At 34.5% G+C, this 17,161-nt stretch overlaps 1 protein-coding gene across 3 annotated transcripts in view; it reads left to right on the top strand.

Annotated features, from left to right (window-relative positions):
- Positions 1 to 17,161, top strand: part of USH2A (usherin) — a 763,828-nt gene that overhangs the window by 192,680 nt on the left and 553,987 nt on the right. For all 3 annotated transcript variants that reach the window (XM_032289234.1, XM_032289233.1, XM_032289235.1), the window contains one exon: positions 11,556 to 11,714. In XM_032289234.1, the coding sequence (XP_032145125.1) occupies positions 11,556 to 11,714 (159 nt within the window). The remainder of the gene's footprint in view (positions 1 to 11,555; positions 11,715 to 17,161) is intronic.

Genomic DNA, 17,161 nt, shown 5'->3' with positions numbered 1-17,161 from the left:
TACGAGTTGTAGATCATTATTTATATGGAATTATGATACCTAATCTTAGTGATTTCTGATTGGTTCTGCCACTAATTTTGTGAAAATATTGGCATCTTTTGATGAGATAGTTTTTGCTACCTATTCTTTCTTGCATTTGAGACATAGTCTAGGAATTATGTCTCAGGCAAAACTGAATAGCATGTCACTGGGAAGCTAGCCTATAATTCTTAGTAGTGGTAGACATTTGATTTTATATTTTATTACCTGGACATTCTTTCCAAGTGTTTCTGATTTGTCAGAATTTTTAACAAACTTTCACATTCTTAATAATTCTTCCCTGAACATATTCCTTATGATTTTTTAATCTCTTTAAAATTATGATATATCGTACTGAGCACAGTACTTCAACAGCTTGTGGTTGTTGCTGCATCTGTTCTAGGTTTTTATTGAACAAAATTTATAAAACACTGTGTAAAGTTAGAAGCTCAGCATCAGCAGTGGCAATTTATGAGAAACAAATGAGATAACATTCCTGCCTTCAAAGGAGGTCAAAACATAGCTAGAATGACAGACACTGATAATAGGAGGGGAGCAGAAAAATGTAAATGGTGGGATGAGAAGGAAGGGTCTCAGTCTTCTTTCCTGTTCCAGCTTGATTTTCACATGGTATTTGTGTTTGATCCTAACAGCAGCAAGCCAGAACACTGGCTTCACAAAGATATGATGAGATTGAAAGGAATGTAAGTGCTATCTATTGTTGACACAGTGAACTACCTCTGGCTAGTATTTGTTTCTGTATCCAACAGATGTCAAGAAGTGTTTTCATTTAAACTTAAAATTTCTCATAGTATCCCCTTACACAGTTTGGGAGCTGTAGGATTATAACTTTCATTATATCTTCTAGGAGCCACTAGCAATAGTTTAGTAATACCATCTGTAACTTTTTTTTTTTTTTTTTGGGTAGGCTTTCAGGGTAGGAATCCTAGCATGTGATTTCCAAAATGCAAGAGGATTGAATTAAAATAGCTAGACCTTTTCTTACAGTAAATTTCTCTATTGGATAATTCACTTCTTTCCTGTAAATACTGGTTTCATGCTTTCAAAATGATAGGTATTCTTCTTAATGGGAAGCAAAATAGGAATTAATATAAGTAGTCCTATTTTCTGTATGCTTTCCTAGTGAATAATATTCCAGTTTGTTCAACTTTCTATGAACTTAACTAAAATTATATACACACATGTATAAAATTAGCCACTTATGTTTAATAGTGTTTGGCTTCTTGACACGATTCTCATTGTCATTTATTCATCTTTATATCCACATTTTTTCTTGATCTCTCCTTCTCAGAGAGCCTATTCTAGCTCTCCTTTTATGCACAGCTTTATTAAAGTGTAATTTACGTATTATACATTTAACCACTTTAAATATGCTTTGATTTTATTAAATTTATACTTGTCCAAACATTACTATAATCCAATTGTAGAACACTTCTGTCATTTCAAAAAAGTTTCTTTGTGGCCATTTTCAGTCAATCATGACTCCCACCTCTAGCCCCAAACAACTAGTTATAGGGAGTTTGATGAGATAATTTTTCCTTTCCCAGGAGTTTTATGTAAATAAAATTATACAACACTTTGACTTTTTACAATGTACAGGCTTTTGTATTTAGCTTCTTTCTCTTAACAAAATGTTTTTGAGTTTCACATTGTTGCTTGTCTCAGTAGATTATTTTAATTCCTGAGTAGCATAGCATGTTATGGATATACTATATTTTGTTTATCCATTGATCAGTTGACATGTAGATTGTTTTCAGTATTGTTCTATTATGAATAATGCATCCATGAACATATAGTGGACATGCATCGTTATATCTCTCAGGTATACCTGGGAATAAAAAGGCTAGTTTGTATAGGGAATGTATTTCTAATGTTTTAAGAAACTGCCAAATTATTTTCCAACATGGCTGTATCATTTTACATTTACATTAGCAGTTTATAAGAGATCCAGCTACTCTATGTCCTCGGCAACATTTAGCATTGACTCTATTATAGCCAGTGAGTATGTAGTAGTATCTCATTGTAGTTTTACTTTGCATTTTCCCTGATGACTAATGTTGAACATCTTTTCATGTGTATTGTGATTCATGTGTTTTCTTTGGCAAAGTATCTTTCCAATATTTTGCCCATGTTTTAATTGAGTTGTTAGTCCTCTTGCGGAGTTTAAGAATTTCTTATTAATTTGGGATAAAACTTGCAAATATTCCTCCCATTCTGTGGATTGGTTTTTCATTTTCTTCATGGTGTACTTTAAAGAGCTAAAACTTTTACTTTTCATGAAGTCAGTCTATCAGGCTTTATCTTTATGGGTCATGTTTTTGTGTTCCATCTAAGAAATTTTAAGTTGACTCAATGTTAAGTTTTTTTCTCAGTTTTTATCTTTAAGTTTTACATTTTAAATGTTTACATTTAGGTCCATGAAATAATTTGAATTTTGTATGTGGCATGAGTTAAGCATGTAAGTTCTTTATTTCATTTTTATTTTTTGACACATTGATATCCAAATATTCCATTAACATTTGTTGAAATTGCTATCCTTTCCCCATTGAATTGCCCAAGCACCTATGCAAAAATACAGTTGACCCCATAGCTAACATCATATTCAATAACGAAAGACTGAGATCAAAGATTGGACATAATTCAAGTATGTCCACATATTAGGCAGGAAAGTTAATCAAGAAAAATTAAGTAAAAGTCTCCTAAAATTAGAAAGTTAACTTTCTTTACTTGCAGACGATGTGAATCTATATGTGGAAAATCCAAAAGAATTCATAAGAAAGCTACTAGAGCTAATAAGCAAATTCAGCAATGTTCTATGTTACAAGATCAGCACACAAAATTAGTTGTGTTTCTATAACTCAGCAACGAACAATCTGAAAAAGAAATTAAGAAAGCAGTTTCACTTATAATGCATCAAAATTTAACCAAGGAGATGAAGACTTGTACACTGAAAACTATGTAACAAACACTGCTGAAAGAAATTTAAATAATATAAATTAATGGAAAGATATTCTATGTTTATAAACTGAATGGCTTAATATTGCTAACAATTCTACCTAAAGCAATCTACAGATTCAATGCAATCCTTATCCAAATCCCAATGGAAATTTTTGCAAAAATACTTTTAAATCTTAAAATTTAAATAGATTTGTAAGGGCTCCCAGTAGCCAAAATAATCTTGAAAAATAAGACAGTTGGAGGACTCATCCTTTCTGACTTTAAAAATAACTACAAAGCTACAGTAATAAAAACAATGTGGTACCACCATAAGAACACATATAGACCAATGGAATAGAGAGCCTATAAATAAACTCCAACATATGTGTACAATTGATTTTAACAAGGATACAAAGGCCATTTAATGGGGAAAAGATAGCAGTTAGAACAAATGATACTGGGAAAACTATATCCACATGCAAAACAATCTGTCTTACTTTACACCACACACAAAAATCAATTCAAAATGGATTGAAGACCTAAACTTACGAGCTAAAACCATAAAACTCTTAGAAGAAAACATAGGGGAATACCTTTGTGACATTGGATTTGTCAGGGATTTCTTGATGATGACCCCAAAAGCATAAGTAACAAAAACTTTATAACCTAGACTTTATCAACATGAAAAATTCTGTGCATTGAAAATCACTAAGAAATTTAAAAGATGGCCCATAAAAATGAGATATAATACATATAAATTACATATTTAATAAGGGATTAACATTTATAATATATAAAATCCTCCTACAACTCAATAACAAAAACCAAACAATCCAATTTAAAAACATACAAAGGACTTGAATAGACATTTCTCTAAAGAGGATATACATACGACCAATAAGCATATGAAATGAGGCTTAATATCATTAGTAAGTTAGGGACATGCAAATCCAATCCACAATGAGACACCAGTTCATAACCATTTGATTGGCTATGATAAAACAACAGAAAATAACAAGTTTTGATGAAGATGTGGAAAGTTGGAACACTTATGCATTGCAGTGGGAATGTAAAATGGTGTAGTCACTGTGAAAAACAGCTTGGTTATTCTTCAAAAAGTTAAACACAGAATTACCGTATGATCCCGCAAATCTACTCCTAAAGTATAATTCATACAATGGAAAGAAGGAACTGAAACAGATATTTATATTCCAAAGATGCTAATACCATCATTATTCACAATAGACAAAAGGTAGTAAAAACATAGTATTTATCAAAAGATAATGGATAGAGAAAATGTGGTATATACACACAATGGAATCATTCAGCCATAAAATGAATGAAATTCAAATATATGCCACAGCATGGCTAAACTTTGAAAACATTATGCTGAGTAAAAAAAAGTAAGACACAAAAGGAAAAATACTATATGATCCCATTTATTTGAGGTACCTAGAATAGACAAATTCATAGACACCGAAAGTAGAACAATTGTTACCAGAGGCTGGGAGAAGGGAGGATGAGGAGTCAATGGTACCATTTCCAAATGGTACATTTGGAATAATAAAATCAAATTCTGGAAATGGATAGTGCTGATGGTTGTGTGACGTTGTGAATGTACTTAATGTCAATTAATTGTGTACTTAAAAACGGTAAATTGGCTGGGCACGGTGGCTGTCTGTAATCCCAGTACTTTGGGAGGCCAATGTGGGTGGATCATGAGGAGGAGATCAAGACCATCCTGGCTAATATGTTGAAACCCTGTCTCTACTGAAAATACAAAAATTAGCTGGGCATTGTGGTGCATGCCTGTAGTCCCAGCTACCCAGGAGGCTGAGGCAGGAGAATCACTTGAACTTGGGAGGCGGAGGTTGCAGTGAGCAGAGATGGTGCCCCTGCACTCCAGCCTGGTGACAGACCGAGACTTCATCTCAAAAAAGAAAAAAAAAAAGTAAATTGTATGTATTTTCCTGACAATAACCAAACCAATTGTCCATAAAAGTGTGTTCTCTCTTTTCTTCCACTGATCTTCATGCTTTTTCTTATATTAATGCCACGCTGTCCTGATTACTACAGCTTTACAGTTTTGAGATTAAGTATTATAGATCATTTAACTTTCATCTTGTTTTCCATCAGAATTATTTTGACCATTCAAGAGCTTTTGCACATCCATATATAGATGCTCTTTGACTTACCCTAGAGTTACTTCCCAATAAATCCACCATAATTGAAAATGTCCTAAGTCAAAAGTGCATTTTTTAAAATTTAACCATATTTCCAACTTATGGTGACTTTATCTGAGGCAAGGAGCATACTGGATGCATATGGCTTTCATACTACCATAAAGTCAAAAAATTGAAATTGGAACCACTGCAAATAGGAGAATATCTGTACATCATTTTATCACCTCACCAATTTCTACAAAGGAGACTTTTGGAATCTTGGTAGAGGTTGTCTTAAATCTAAAGGTTAATTTAGATAATTTAGATGTAGAAGTAACAACAGTATGGAGTGTTCCAACTCAAGAAAATTTGGTGTCTCCATTTACTTAGATCTTTTAAAATCTTTTTAGCAATATTGTACAGTTTGCAGTGCACTGGTTTTGCACTTCTTTTATTAAATGCATTCCTAAATCTCTTTGATGCTATTGCAAATGAAACTGTTTTCTTAATTGTATTTTCAGATTAATTGCTAGTATAGTGAAGTACAATTAATTTTATAAGTTGACATTGTATCATATGACCCTGCTAAATTAATAGTTTATGTTATATATAATGTTATAAAATAAATTCATATATAATAAAATAATATAATATATAAATAAACCCAACATTGTACTAATATAATCATTTTTAATAATTTTATATTTTTAAAATAACTTGAGAGGCCCTTGTAGGCATCATACATGTACTCAATTGAAGGTCAGCTTCGTAGTCATCCACCGGGGACCATGCAGGAATGGCACAGCAAACAGGAAGAGGGAGTCTAGAAGCCTGTCTTCACAGGGCAGTGCCCCCACTGAGAGAGAGAGAGAGAGAGAGAGAGAGAGAGAGAGAGAGAGACTGACTGAGAGAGAATATGGCTCATCTAATGTTCCTGGTCTTTCCCTTTTTCCAACCAATCACTTGTGACGCAGAATCATGTCCAGATGTGTAGTTCTTCCATCATTGTTTTCTCTTCTGCATAAGTATTAAGAATACAGTTCATAAATCCACAATGCCCTTCTTTTAGCAGAATAAGACTTCCACAAAGAATTTCTGTGTTTGGAGCCCCACCAGCCATCATTGCTCTATGTTATTTCATCATCTAGTTTTGGACTTCAATAAGGAAAGCACTGTCTGTTTTCTCTGTGTTTCCAAGAAACCTATAGTATAATTCCGCAGTGTTATTTCTATTCACTGTTCCTTTTATGTTTAGCCATGTGATCGTCAGTGTCTTATAAGTTCCATGCAGGAACTATGTGTGATCATTTTTCTTATTAAGATACTTACATGTACTTTTCTCATTACTATATATTATCTGTGTTTATTTATTGCCAAATAAGTCATTTATAACTCTTGGGATGTAAGATTCAAGAATGCCTTGCAACATACTGGAGGGTAGAGGGGAAAAGAGTAATATTTATTGAACAATTACTTTATACACATACATACAAACATACTCCTACATACATATATGTACACATGTGCACATGTGCACACACAGCTTATCTTCAAAATAACCCTGACAGGGAGACATTATCATCTTCAATATAAATAAGAAAAGGTTCAGAGAGTCTAATCAATATTTGACTATAATCATACAACTACCAAAGTTCCCAAGATGAGATTCAAGTTTGTGGTTCCCAAAGAGATGGATCCAGTCACAATATTATACTCTCATTCCATAAAAGAGAGTCTGGCATGTGCAAAGACCATTCTTGGCAATTTTTATGAATGAGTATGTGAACATTTTCTAGGAATTCTACTTTAAGCACATAAAGGTTCAAGTTTTCTCATGCCCAGGATTTAATAATAATATTCTCAAAGTGTTGGTAAGTCATCTAACCCTTCTGGTTTATGAAAATTCCACTTTAAATACCAAAGGAGTACTATTTATTTATGCTGTGGAGTCAGACAAGATTGAAGTTGACATGGTCATAGCAAGTAATCAGCTTAAATGTTTGGAAAGAGCCTATGTGTGTGAAGAACTTTTGTTGCCAAGGAAATTTTCATGTAATGCAAATCATTTTCTATACCCTTTGACATGGGAGTGAAACATCTATCTCTCTTTCATTTTCATTCATCCCCAAAGCATTTTGCTGCCTTAGAAAATCATCTGAAGGTCAGTTTTGATTGCTCTAACTCTGAAATCTGTTGTGTTCCTGATAGCATGCAGAGTTTTAGATGAAATCACTAATATTCACTAAAAAAATATTAAATTGTCATGAATTACAAGGTTCTTTGAGAGTGCTGTAAATGAGGCAGTTTATGATCTTTGTGGTTCCTCCAAGAACAACAGGATTTAAAATCCTAAATTAAAATCCACCACTGAAAGGATCAAATGCACTGTCAGTGCTTAACTGATCAAAGTGACCATATAGAAAATCCATGAATTCAAAAATGTAAGATGCTATTCGGAAATAATTCTTTTTTCATGTGTCATTTCAAAATTGTTACTACTCTTGTCCTTTGTCTAAATAGACATATAGACTGTTGGAATATTATTGTAACAATGACAATTCCGAAGAAAAATGACAAAAGGAGAGCAATGAGCATATATCTAGTTTGAATATTTTTTAAAATATGCTTTAAATATATGTGCCTTAGAATCAGACTTTGTCTTTATGAAGCCTATTCAGAATACATGGAATTTTATATATTTTACATTCAGTGCTGTGTGGAATATAACAACTTATCCCTGCTCTGTTCTCACACCACCATCAACATAGAATGCTTCGATGAACAAGCAATTCTGTAGCATTAATATCCTGCAACCCAGTTCAACTCTTGCACTATATACCTGGAGGAAGTGGCAGATTCCACAGGTGAGGGCTCAGTCCCCAAGGCTGCCCCCCACTTCTAACACCAATCACAAGCTTCAGGGTATTTTGCTTGTGCTTGTAACCCACTGGCTATAAATTGGGGTTCCTGTGACTCCCTCCTTGGGTTCAATTAATTTGGCAGATCAGCTCACAGAGCTCAGGAAGCACTTATTTTTACTGATTTATAATACAGGATATTGCAAAAGATACAGATGAAGCAATGCATAGGATGAGACACATGGAAAGGGGAGCGGAGCTTCCATGTCCTCCCTAGGTGTCCCACCCTCCAGGAACTTCCATGTGTTGAACTACCTGGAGCTCTCCCTGTAGTGCCACCACCACCGCACCATGGCCTCTTAGACCCTCTCTAGTGACTTCATTGGATAGGGATGACTGAAGCTGGGACAACCATGTAGAAATGTGATTTTAAAAAAGGAATGTGATTTCATACTAATTGACTGAGTGAGGAAACCCAACAAGGCTGCCTATTCAGAGTCTTCTTGGCCTCTCTCTGATGCATTCATTCCTCTAGGGTATGGGGCAGGACCCCTTCTAAAATAAGGGTCTCATGACCCACAATCAAACAAGGAAGGTCAGAGAATTTCCTTATGGCCAGCTCTCGGACAGAAAAGTGGAGGCAGATTAGAGTATATTTTTAGTGTCTCTGAACAGGTAAAAGCAGAACATAACAGAGACAGACCTTGTTTTCTGAGGCCTACTTCTGTAGCCTAAAGCTCCCCAATATTGTAGCAAAAGACTATGCTTCACCTGTATCGCTCATAAACTGTTCGAAGCTGCTTCAGGACCCTAGGACAAAAGACCAATACTTTAACAAAAGAAATGCTTATTGTGTTAGTCACGAAGGAAATAACAAGGGCTATGGAAGTTATAAGCCAGGAACTGTAGACAAAAACGTGTGCGTGCGCGCGCGTGTGTGTGTGTATCAATATCAAAGTGCTCTTGAAATCCTGTCTTAAAATGTTATAATTTAATTATGTCTCTTAAACAGAGTTCATATATCTATTACACAGCGTCCATCACTTGGGGGTCCTGGTCAATTAGCAACAGCTCTAAGTTGGAAGTCTTTGCCTAGTTTGCAGAATAACTTCATTTTACTATTCCCTACATTTTCCACTTCGCTCTGTCCTCCACAATTCTATGTGGTTCACATCAGCAGCCTCCATTCCCCTCTGGCTTTTAGTTAGTTGATTTCAGCTGCTAGGAGAGACCCACCAACCATCTTAAGGGCAGGTGGAAAAGGAAGGCAGAATATTTAATTCCCTGATCCCTGTATCCATGTAGAAGCAGCCTCAAGCTAGCTGCATCCCTCCACGAGTAGTCATAGCTTCTATCAGGTGATGCTTCTCATACAGTCCTTTCTGTCCCTGAGTTCTGTCCCCCTTTAAGCTAGACATAGTGTGAAGAGTTAACGTAGCAAGACTGACTGCTTATTTTTAGAAAGGCCTGCTTACAAAGATGGCCTTTGGCTGGCATCTGGATTCCCCACCATTCCCAGAACTGATAAGAGAGGACCACTGCACTTAAACATTTGTACAAATGATATGGTTTATGCTTAACACCTGCTTTCCTTGTGGGGGTCTTAAATTTGGGTAAATGCCAGATAGAGGCTGCTCATATGAACAGCCCCCAGTAAAACCCCTGTGCACTGAGTTTCTAAGGAACTTCCCTGATTGGCAACACTTTAGACACATTTTCATAATGCATTGCTGGGAGAATTAGGCACGTTCTCTCTCTACAAGAAGAGAATTCTTGGAAGCTTGTGCTTGGTTTTCCCTGGACTTCGCTGATGTGCCTTTTCCCTTTGTTGATGAATTCTTTAATCTTTCATTGTAATAAATCTTAGTTATGAGTCGGACTATATGATGAGTCCTGTGAGTCTTCCTAGTGAATCATTAGACACTGGGTTCAGGGTTGGCTTGAGGACCCTGACATAAATAGTGAAAGAGCTCTGCTGTTTCTATACCTGAGAGTACTGCACCATCTCTTTTGCCCACTCTTTTGAAAGTAGTTTCTTTATTAAGCCCTCCCCAGATTACTCTTTTTGAGTGTGCTTTCTTTTAGTGAGGCTTCTAGTGACTGTAGGTATTTCATGTAAATATTTATTTATATTTATGTACATCAAATGTAGATATGTACATGAAGATATGTATATTTACATGAAATATCTACATTCAAACATTTTTATTATATATATAATATAATAAATATATACACACATTATATATATATATATATACAGAGAGAGAGAGAGATATGGAGTTTTGCTCTTGTTGCCCAGCCTAGAGTGCAGTGGCACGATCTCGGCTCACTGCAACCTCTGCCTCCTGGGTTCAAGCGATTCTCCTGTCTCAGCCTCCTGAGTAGCTGGGATTACAGGCATGCACCACCATACCAGGCTAATTTTGTATTTTTAGTAGAGACAAGGTTTCTCCATGTTCCTTAGGATGGCCTCTAACTCCCCATTTCAGGTGATCCACCCACCTTGGTCTGCTAAAGTGCTGGGATTGCAGGCGTGAGCCATCTCACCAGGCTAAATATATTGTTAATTATTTGATGGATTCTTTTCTGTACATGATATTTACATATTTCTTAACAAAAAGATGAATGGTTTAAAAGTAAGGTAACACAGCAACCTGTACCCTCAATATCTTATTTAACGAGAATATTTGATTAGGTTGTGCTTCTCTAAATGGATGGAGGATTGTGCAACTTGTTTAAACCAGAAAGTAGTAGTACATACACTGGTGATTGATTGTCCTTAAAAATATTTAGCTGTTGTTTTTACCTTTTTGTCTGGGGGAGAAAAAGAAAGCCCACTCTCAAAAGTAGGGAGACTAAGGAAAATTTACACTGACAGAACATAATTTTTTCATGATATATATTTATATTATAGAAAACATCACTAAAGTGGTATGTTCTTTGCCTGATAAGCAATCGTATTACATCTTAAAAACACTTCTAACAGGTGATGGTACATTCATATAGTATATTCAAATAGTTTCTTGGTAATATTTAGATTATTTAACTTCCATAGCTATTTATATCACCAAACATCATTCTTTCTTTTACACTGTGCTCTCTGAAGCAAGATAAAGCATTGTGCTTAATGGAATGGAAAGCTTCCTTTTAAAAATCCAAAAATTATGCTGCTTAAATTTCAAGTATTAATGGAACTTACATCATTTTAAAAATTAACTATGTAAAAAATAAGTGTTATACATCCTTGGATAGTTTCTCAAAAAGAAAAAAAGGCAAAGAAATAAATGCTTAATGTAGACTATTGTGTTTTTTTTTACTTTCATCTATATTTATGACCACTGCTTTGACCTAAAAAGTTTTTTTATGCTTATAGATAAAAAGCTTTGTTTTAGAGAACTCATGAACCCTTTGTTTATTAATGTCTTGGTAAACCACATGTCTTTTTGATAAAGTAATCCTGAATCAGAAAGGCCTCTTTGCTGGATATCTTACTTTGGTTTGCTTTTGTGTTTATTGATTGCTTTTGCTAATAAATGCTCTCTCCATTGTAATTTAGCTCCATTCCAGCAACCTCCACCCAGAGGACAAGTTCAAAGTTCTTCTGCTATCAATCTCTCCTGGAGTCCACCTGATTCTCCAAATGCCCACTGGCTCACTTACAGTTTACTCAGGGATGATTTTGAAATCTACACAACAGAGGATCAATACCCATACAGTGAGTTTAAGAGTTTGGTAATAGAAAGAAATATTCTGAGAATTGACACATTAGTTAAGTTCGTTGACATGAGGATAAATGCTGTTGTTGTTTCCTCTGTCTGGCACAGAGTATTTCAAACAGAGAAAAAATTACAAATTTCACTTGCAATCAAAGAAATGCAGTAAGAATGAGATGCTTATTATCTGATAAATACTAATGCTTATCAAATTCTCAAAGAAAAAAAATGACCCCTTCCAGAATTGATGGGAATGTAGGGAAGCTTGAACTTTTATAAACTGCTGGTTGTCTGTGTGAGTTCATTAGTACAACTTTTCATGCACAATAATTTGTTAAAATGTATAAAAAATCGTTCCTTTTAACATAACATTTGATTTAGCAAACCTACTTTAGGAAGTTTATCTCAAGTGAATAGTCATAAATGGACACAAAAGCTGTCCATACCTAAACTATTTGTAATAGCAAAATACTGAAAATGATTCAGATGTTCAACAGAGTTTCAGTAAATTATAGTATATGGCATAACAGAATCCTGGTCCATTGTTAAATAAATTATAGGCTATGATAGCCTATAAACTAATATCTTAGTTCATATATCAATAAACAAAAAATGTTTATGACTTACTGTTTAAGACAGGGGTCCCCAATCCCCAGGCTGTGGACAGGTACTGATCCGTGACCTGTTAGGAACAGGGCCACACAGTGGGAGGTGAGCAGCAGGTGAGTGAGCATTACTGCCTGAGCCCTGCCTCCTGTCACTTCAGTGGTGTCATTAGATTCTCATAGGAGCACGAACCCTATCGTGAACTGTGCATTGGAGGGATCTAGGTTGCATGCTCCTTATGAGAATCTAACAATAAATATAATGTGCTTGAACCATACCAAAACCATCCCTCCTCACCTCCCTGTGCTTGGTTGATGGAAAAACTTTTCCATGAAACCAGCCTCTGGTGCCAAAAAAGTTGGGGACCACTGGTTTAAGGTAATTAAAAGTTATTAAAATAATCTGAGAATTATACTATTTTAATTTACAAATACTGGAAGACATAAATAGATCTAGTTTTCTCTAATTGTAAATATTACAGAAATTTTATCAAATATTTCTATTATAATGAATTCAACTTTTAAAATTCTCAGCTTAAAAAAACCATTAAATCTGGAAGTAGAGTACTAACGCTGAAGCAACTGTGTAATTTAATACGCACATTGCTATTTCCACAGAAATAGAACACAGCAACATGAACTTTTGAAAGAGGAAGGATATAAACAAGCCATCAAGCCTATCTTTACCGTTGTTAACTTTTATGAAGCTTTTAAAGGAACTTGTAGAAATCAAATTAATAGAATTAATTGTCTTTAAAAAATTTTACTCAGATGTTTTAGTTTCCCTAAAGACAGAATGAGAAATATTAACTTTTACATTATTCTAGCTCTATCTTCTCTGATTTTTCCTTCTAGCCATGTTTAGCTACACGCTAGTTTAAGAAACCTCGGAACAGCAATTCCAATTCAAGTTTCTATTCTGTTCTCTTCATTTAATACAGTTTTCCAAATTCTGCTTTAACCATGGTTAATTAGTTAGAGAACTGTATAACGCTATGTCAAAACACTGAAATTCCATAACCTTCCTTAAAATGGCTAGCAGGATGCCTTGTTTTAACATATTAATTGACTTTAAAATTCCTGCATAGCATAAAGTTTTTATACATGATACTGGGTTCCATTTTGTACCTAATTCATATGACTTGAATTTAGCTTCTTATGTCCATCCCTTTCTCTTAGCTCTACATGTCTCTTCTTTATTCCAAGTCTTCTTTAAAGTTAATGGAAACTCTGAACTTCATGATGCAGATTGCAAAGGGAAATGAACATCTGTCTACATCTGCCATGTTGGCAAAGCATCCTAAAAACCTGCTACTAGAATGTTTATTTTCTTCCAAATATCAGCATGATCCAGGTGTCCTGAAACTTAAATTTTTGTGATAGAGAAAGAGAGGAGTTATAAAAATATTGAAAATGATTTTGAAGATGACAATACCACTGGTTGAATTATTTCTGAAGTTGTGAATTAGGGTCACCGTATTTTCCCTACAGCTTCATGCAATAGCAAAATTAAACTTAAAACTGTCAATGATATTATTCAAGCCAGAGGCATGTTTTCCATAGTAACATATTGTGATCTATTTTATAGAACATTACATGTAAGTACAACACTCTGGCTGTTTTTCACAATTGCACTAATATGGAATCCAAATAACAGTTTCTTACATAATAAATGTGTATTCATTCACTAATCAGACATTTATATAATCCTATTAAACAAGGTATTATTTCCTAAAACCTTATTTTTCATTAAAAATGCCACTTCTGGCATTTCTTGACAATCACTGTAATTAATGATGTGAAAATTATCTGCATGATGGCATTTGAACAGTAAGAACAATTGGTTAACACTGTCAGAACTTTGTATCATTCTAATAATAGCCTCATGTTTGTTACCCTATTTCTAGTGCGTGGCTAGCATGTGTAATATGTAAAGGAAACACTACTTATATTCAGCTGGATGAACACAAATCTTTGGGTTAAATAAAGGCATTAGGAATTATAGGTGGAGAATCATTGAACTTTTCAAAGAAAATTAATAGTGTTGTCTTCCGAGCAAGTTTGATCGTTTGTCTGAGACCTTTATAGAATTTTTTTTTAGAATGGAAACTTTTTCTAGCTAGCCTGATGTACTATGGGGTTTTCTAAGACAGTATTTTCCATCCTAGGATCATGATATACTGGTGTACCATCTTTAAGGCTTTCAAATTATTTGTTATTAGTAACAGCAAGCTAATAATGGTGAATAATTTTAAAGATTGTGAACTTTAAAAAACAAGGTGTATCTTTATGTTTTATTTAAGGTAGAGGTCAAGCTTAGCACTTTGGGAATCATACATAATCAGCCCTACGTTATCCCTCCCATAGCCCCATTCTGGGTTGCTCATAAGTATCTTATGTGTCATGGGGAAGGAAGTGAACAGTTACTGGAGGAAATAGCACTCTTGTGTTAGTGTTGCAGGTTTAGAGAATGGACGGTATTTCATACTGTTTTTTGGTATTGTTCCTATTTGTGTTTGGAATTGAAGGAGCACCAGACATCGTAGGATTATCGAATTTAAAAATAAAAATGATCTTCATTACTGATGAAAGTCAGATTAGAGACAATATCCTCTTCCCTGCAGGAAGACAAATTAGAAGACAGAAAAATCAATGGGCTGATCTGAACATAATTAGCTCCCTACCCCCTAACTCCCCAGATTCACAGTCACACGAGTTGTTCCTTATTTGGGATGGCATGAGTGGGAAAGATAGCCCCTAAATGTCACGTTAGAGAAATTCTTCCTTGGGAAACTAGAGGATGATTATTTTTACATGCAACAATGGTTTCTATCATCTATAGCTATAAACATAGTTAATAACTCTAAACTTTTAGCGTTTTAGACAACCAAATATTTTAATGAGCCCTGGTATTTCATTTCTACCCTTATTATTCATTTCCATCTTTAATGTGACAATTCATGCCATACTACATCAAGGGATCAATGTAACAAGTGGTAAGATGGTTCAATTATCTCTGAGAGGAGTAAATGAACAAACATAAGATCTAGAGATGGGATGAGAAAGAAAATAGAAGAGAAGATGACAGGCAACTGTTTTTATAAGGTTCTTGATATTCTTAATGCAGTAGTTTCACCTCATCCGCGGTTTTGTTTTCTGTAGTTTGTGATCCACGGTTAACAATGCTCCCCCAAATAGGTGAATTGACAGTACAATAAGATGTTTTGAGAGAGCGAAGCCATATTCACATAGCTATTATTGTGGTATATTGTTATAATTGTTCTATTTTATTTTTAGTTATTGTTGTTAATCTCTCACTCTGCCTAACATAAATTAAACTTTATCATGGATATGTATATATAGGAAAAAGAACAGTATATATATCTGATTTTATCTATCTATATATACACTGTTCTTTTTCCTATACATATGTGTGTGTGTGTAGGTTATATATATTATATATGTAGGTTATATGTTTTATATATATAGGTTTATATATATGTTATATATAAACATATATAGATATAGATATATATATAGATATAGATATTTTCCAGGGTTCATTCTTAAAGGGGAAATAAAAAGTGGGGGAAAGAATCCTTCTCAGAGGGAGCTTTGGTGCAAAGAATCTAAAGGGAAACCTAACACTAACAGAAGAGTGCTATTTCCTCCAATAACTGTTCACTTCCTTCCCATGACACATAAGATACCTATGAGCAACCAAGAATGGGACTGTGGTAGAGATAATGTAGGGCTGATTATGTGTGATTCCCAAAGTGGTAGCTTGACTTCTACCTTAAATAAAACATAAAGATATACCTTGTTTTTTAAAGTTTATATATATATATATATAGTTTAGTACTATTTGTGGCTTTAGGCATCCACTGGAAATCTTGGAATGTATCTCCTGTGGATAAGAGGGGACTATTATATGCTTAACTGGAACAATAGATTAGATATGTAGAGAAAAAGCATTCATGTGTTTAATAAAATTTTGTTCAATGCTTATTCCAAACTAGAAACTGTATCAGCCGCTAGAAATACAAAGTTGAAAGGAATAGTTCTCCTTATTGAGTGGGGAGACATATAAGTAAACCAAAATGACAATATAATATATAAATGTTGAATCAGAGTAAACCTGGGGTGTTAAGAAAGCTCAGGGTATTGTGGGAGATGTAAAAGAGGTAACCGTGTTTGTGGTGGCAATGATGGTAACTGAGAACCACTGATAATTTCCCAGTAAGGAGGGAATATAAGCCAAATTGGCTCAGATACTGTAGTTGAGAAAGAGTGACGGTCATGAAATAAATTTTGTATTAAAAGACATGGAAATATATGAGAAAACAAGATACATTCAGCAATCATGGGCAGTTCCGTGTAGCTTTGGTAGGTGGTACATTGGGGGAGTGCTACAATCCAGGGCGGTATTGGCCAAGATCATGAATCAGTGCTGAGCCAAAGGAGTGTGAATGTTACTCTGAAAATGCAGAAGTCTGCAGTAACAGCAAATTTTCAGACTCCGAGTTGAAGATCCCTACCCCACAAAGGAGAGCAACTACTTTGAGATAAGTGCTCTTTTAACCTGAGTATTACTTTTATGTTATGATACCATGAATGGGTATCCTATTTATACCCTTTCAAATGCTTTTATTTAGATCACACTATAAATCGCCTTATACAGTATTCCTACACAAATGCATATTCCCATCCCGATTGTATCTGATTCTAATTTCTTATTAGACTGCTCTTGTATAATACATTCTCTTCTATTAGGATTATATTCCATTTTTCAGCTGCTACAAACATCCAGCAAGTACTGTACTTCTTTCGATTGTCGTCAGGTT

The sequence above is a fragment of the Sapajus apella genome, unplaced genomic scaffold (genome assembly GCF_009761245.1).
Source record: "Sapajus apella isolate SASKATOON/1434 unplaced genomic scaffold, GSC_monkey_1.0 scaffold22, whole genome shotgun sequence".
NCBI classification, from domain to species: Eukaryota; Metazoa; Chordata; class Mammalia; order Primates; family Cebidae; genus Sapajus; species Sapajus apella.
The sequence above is the reverse complement of the archived record's forward strand: the minus strand, read 5'-3'. Positions and strand labels throughout refer to the sequence as shown.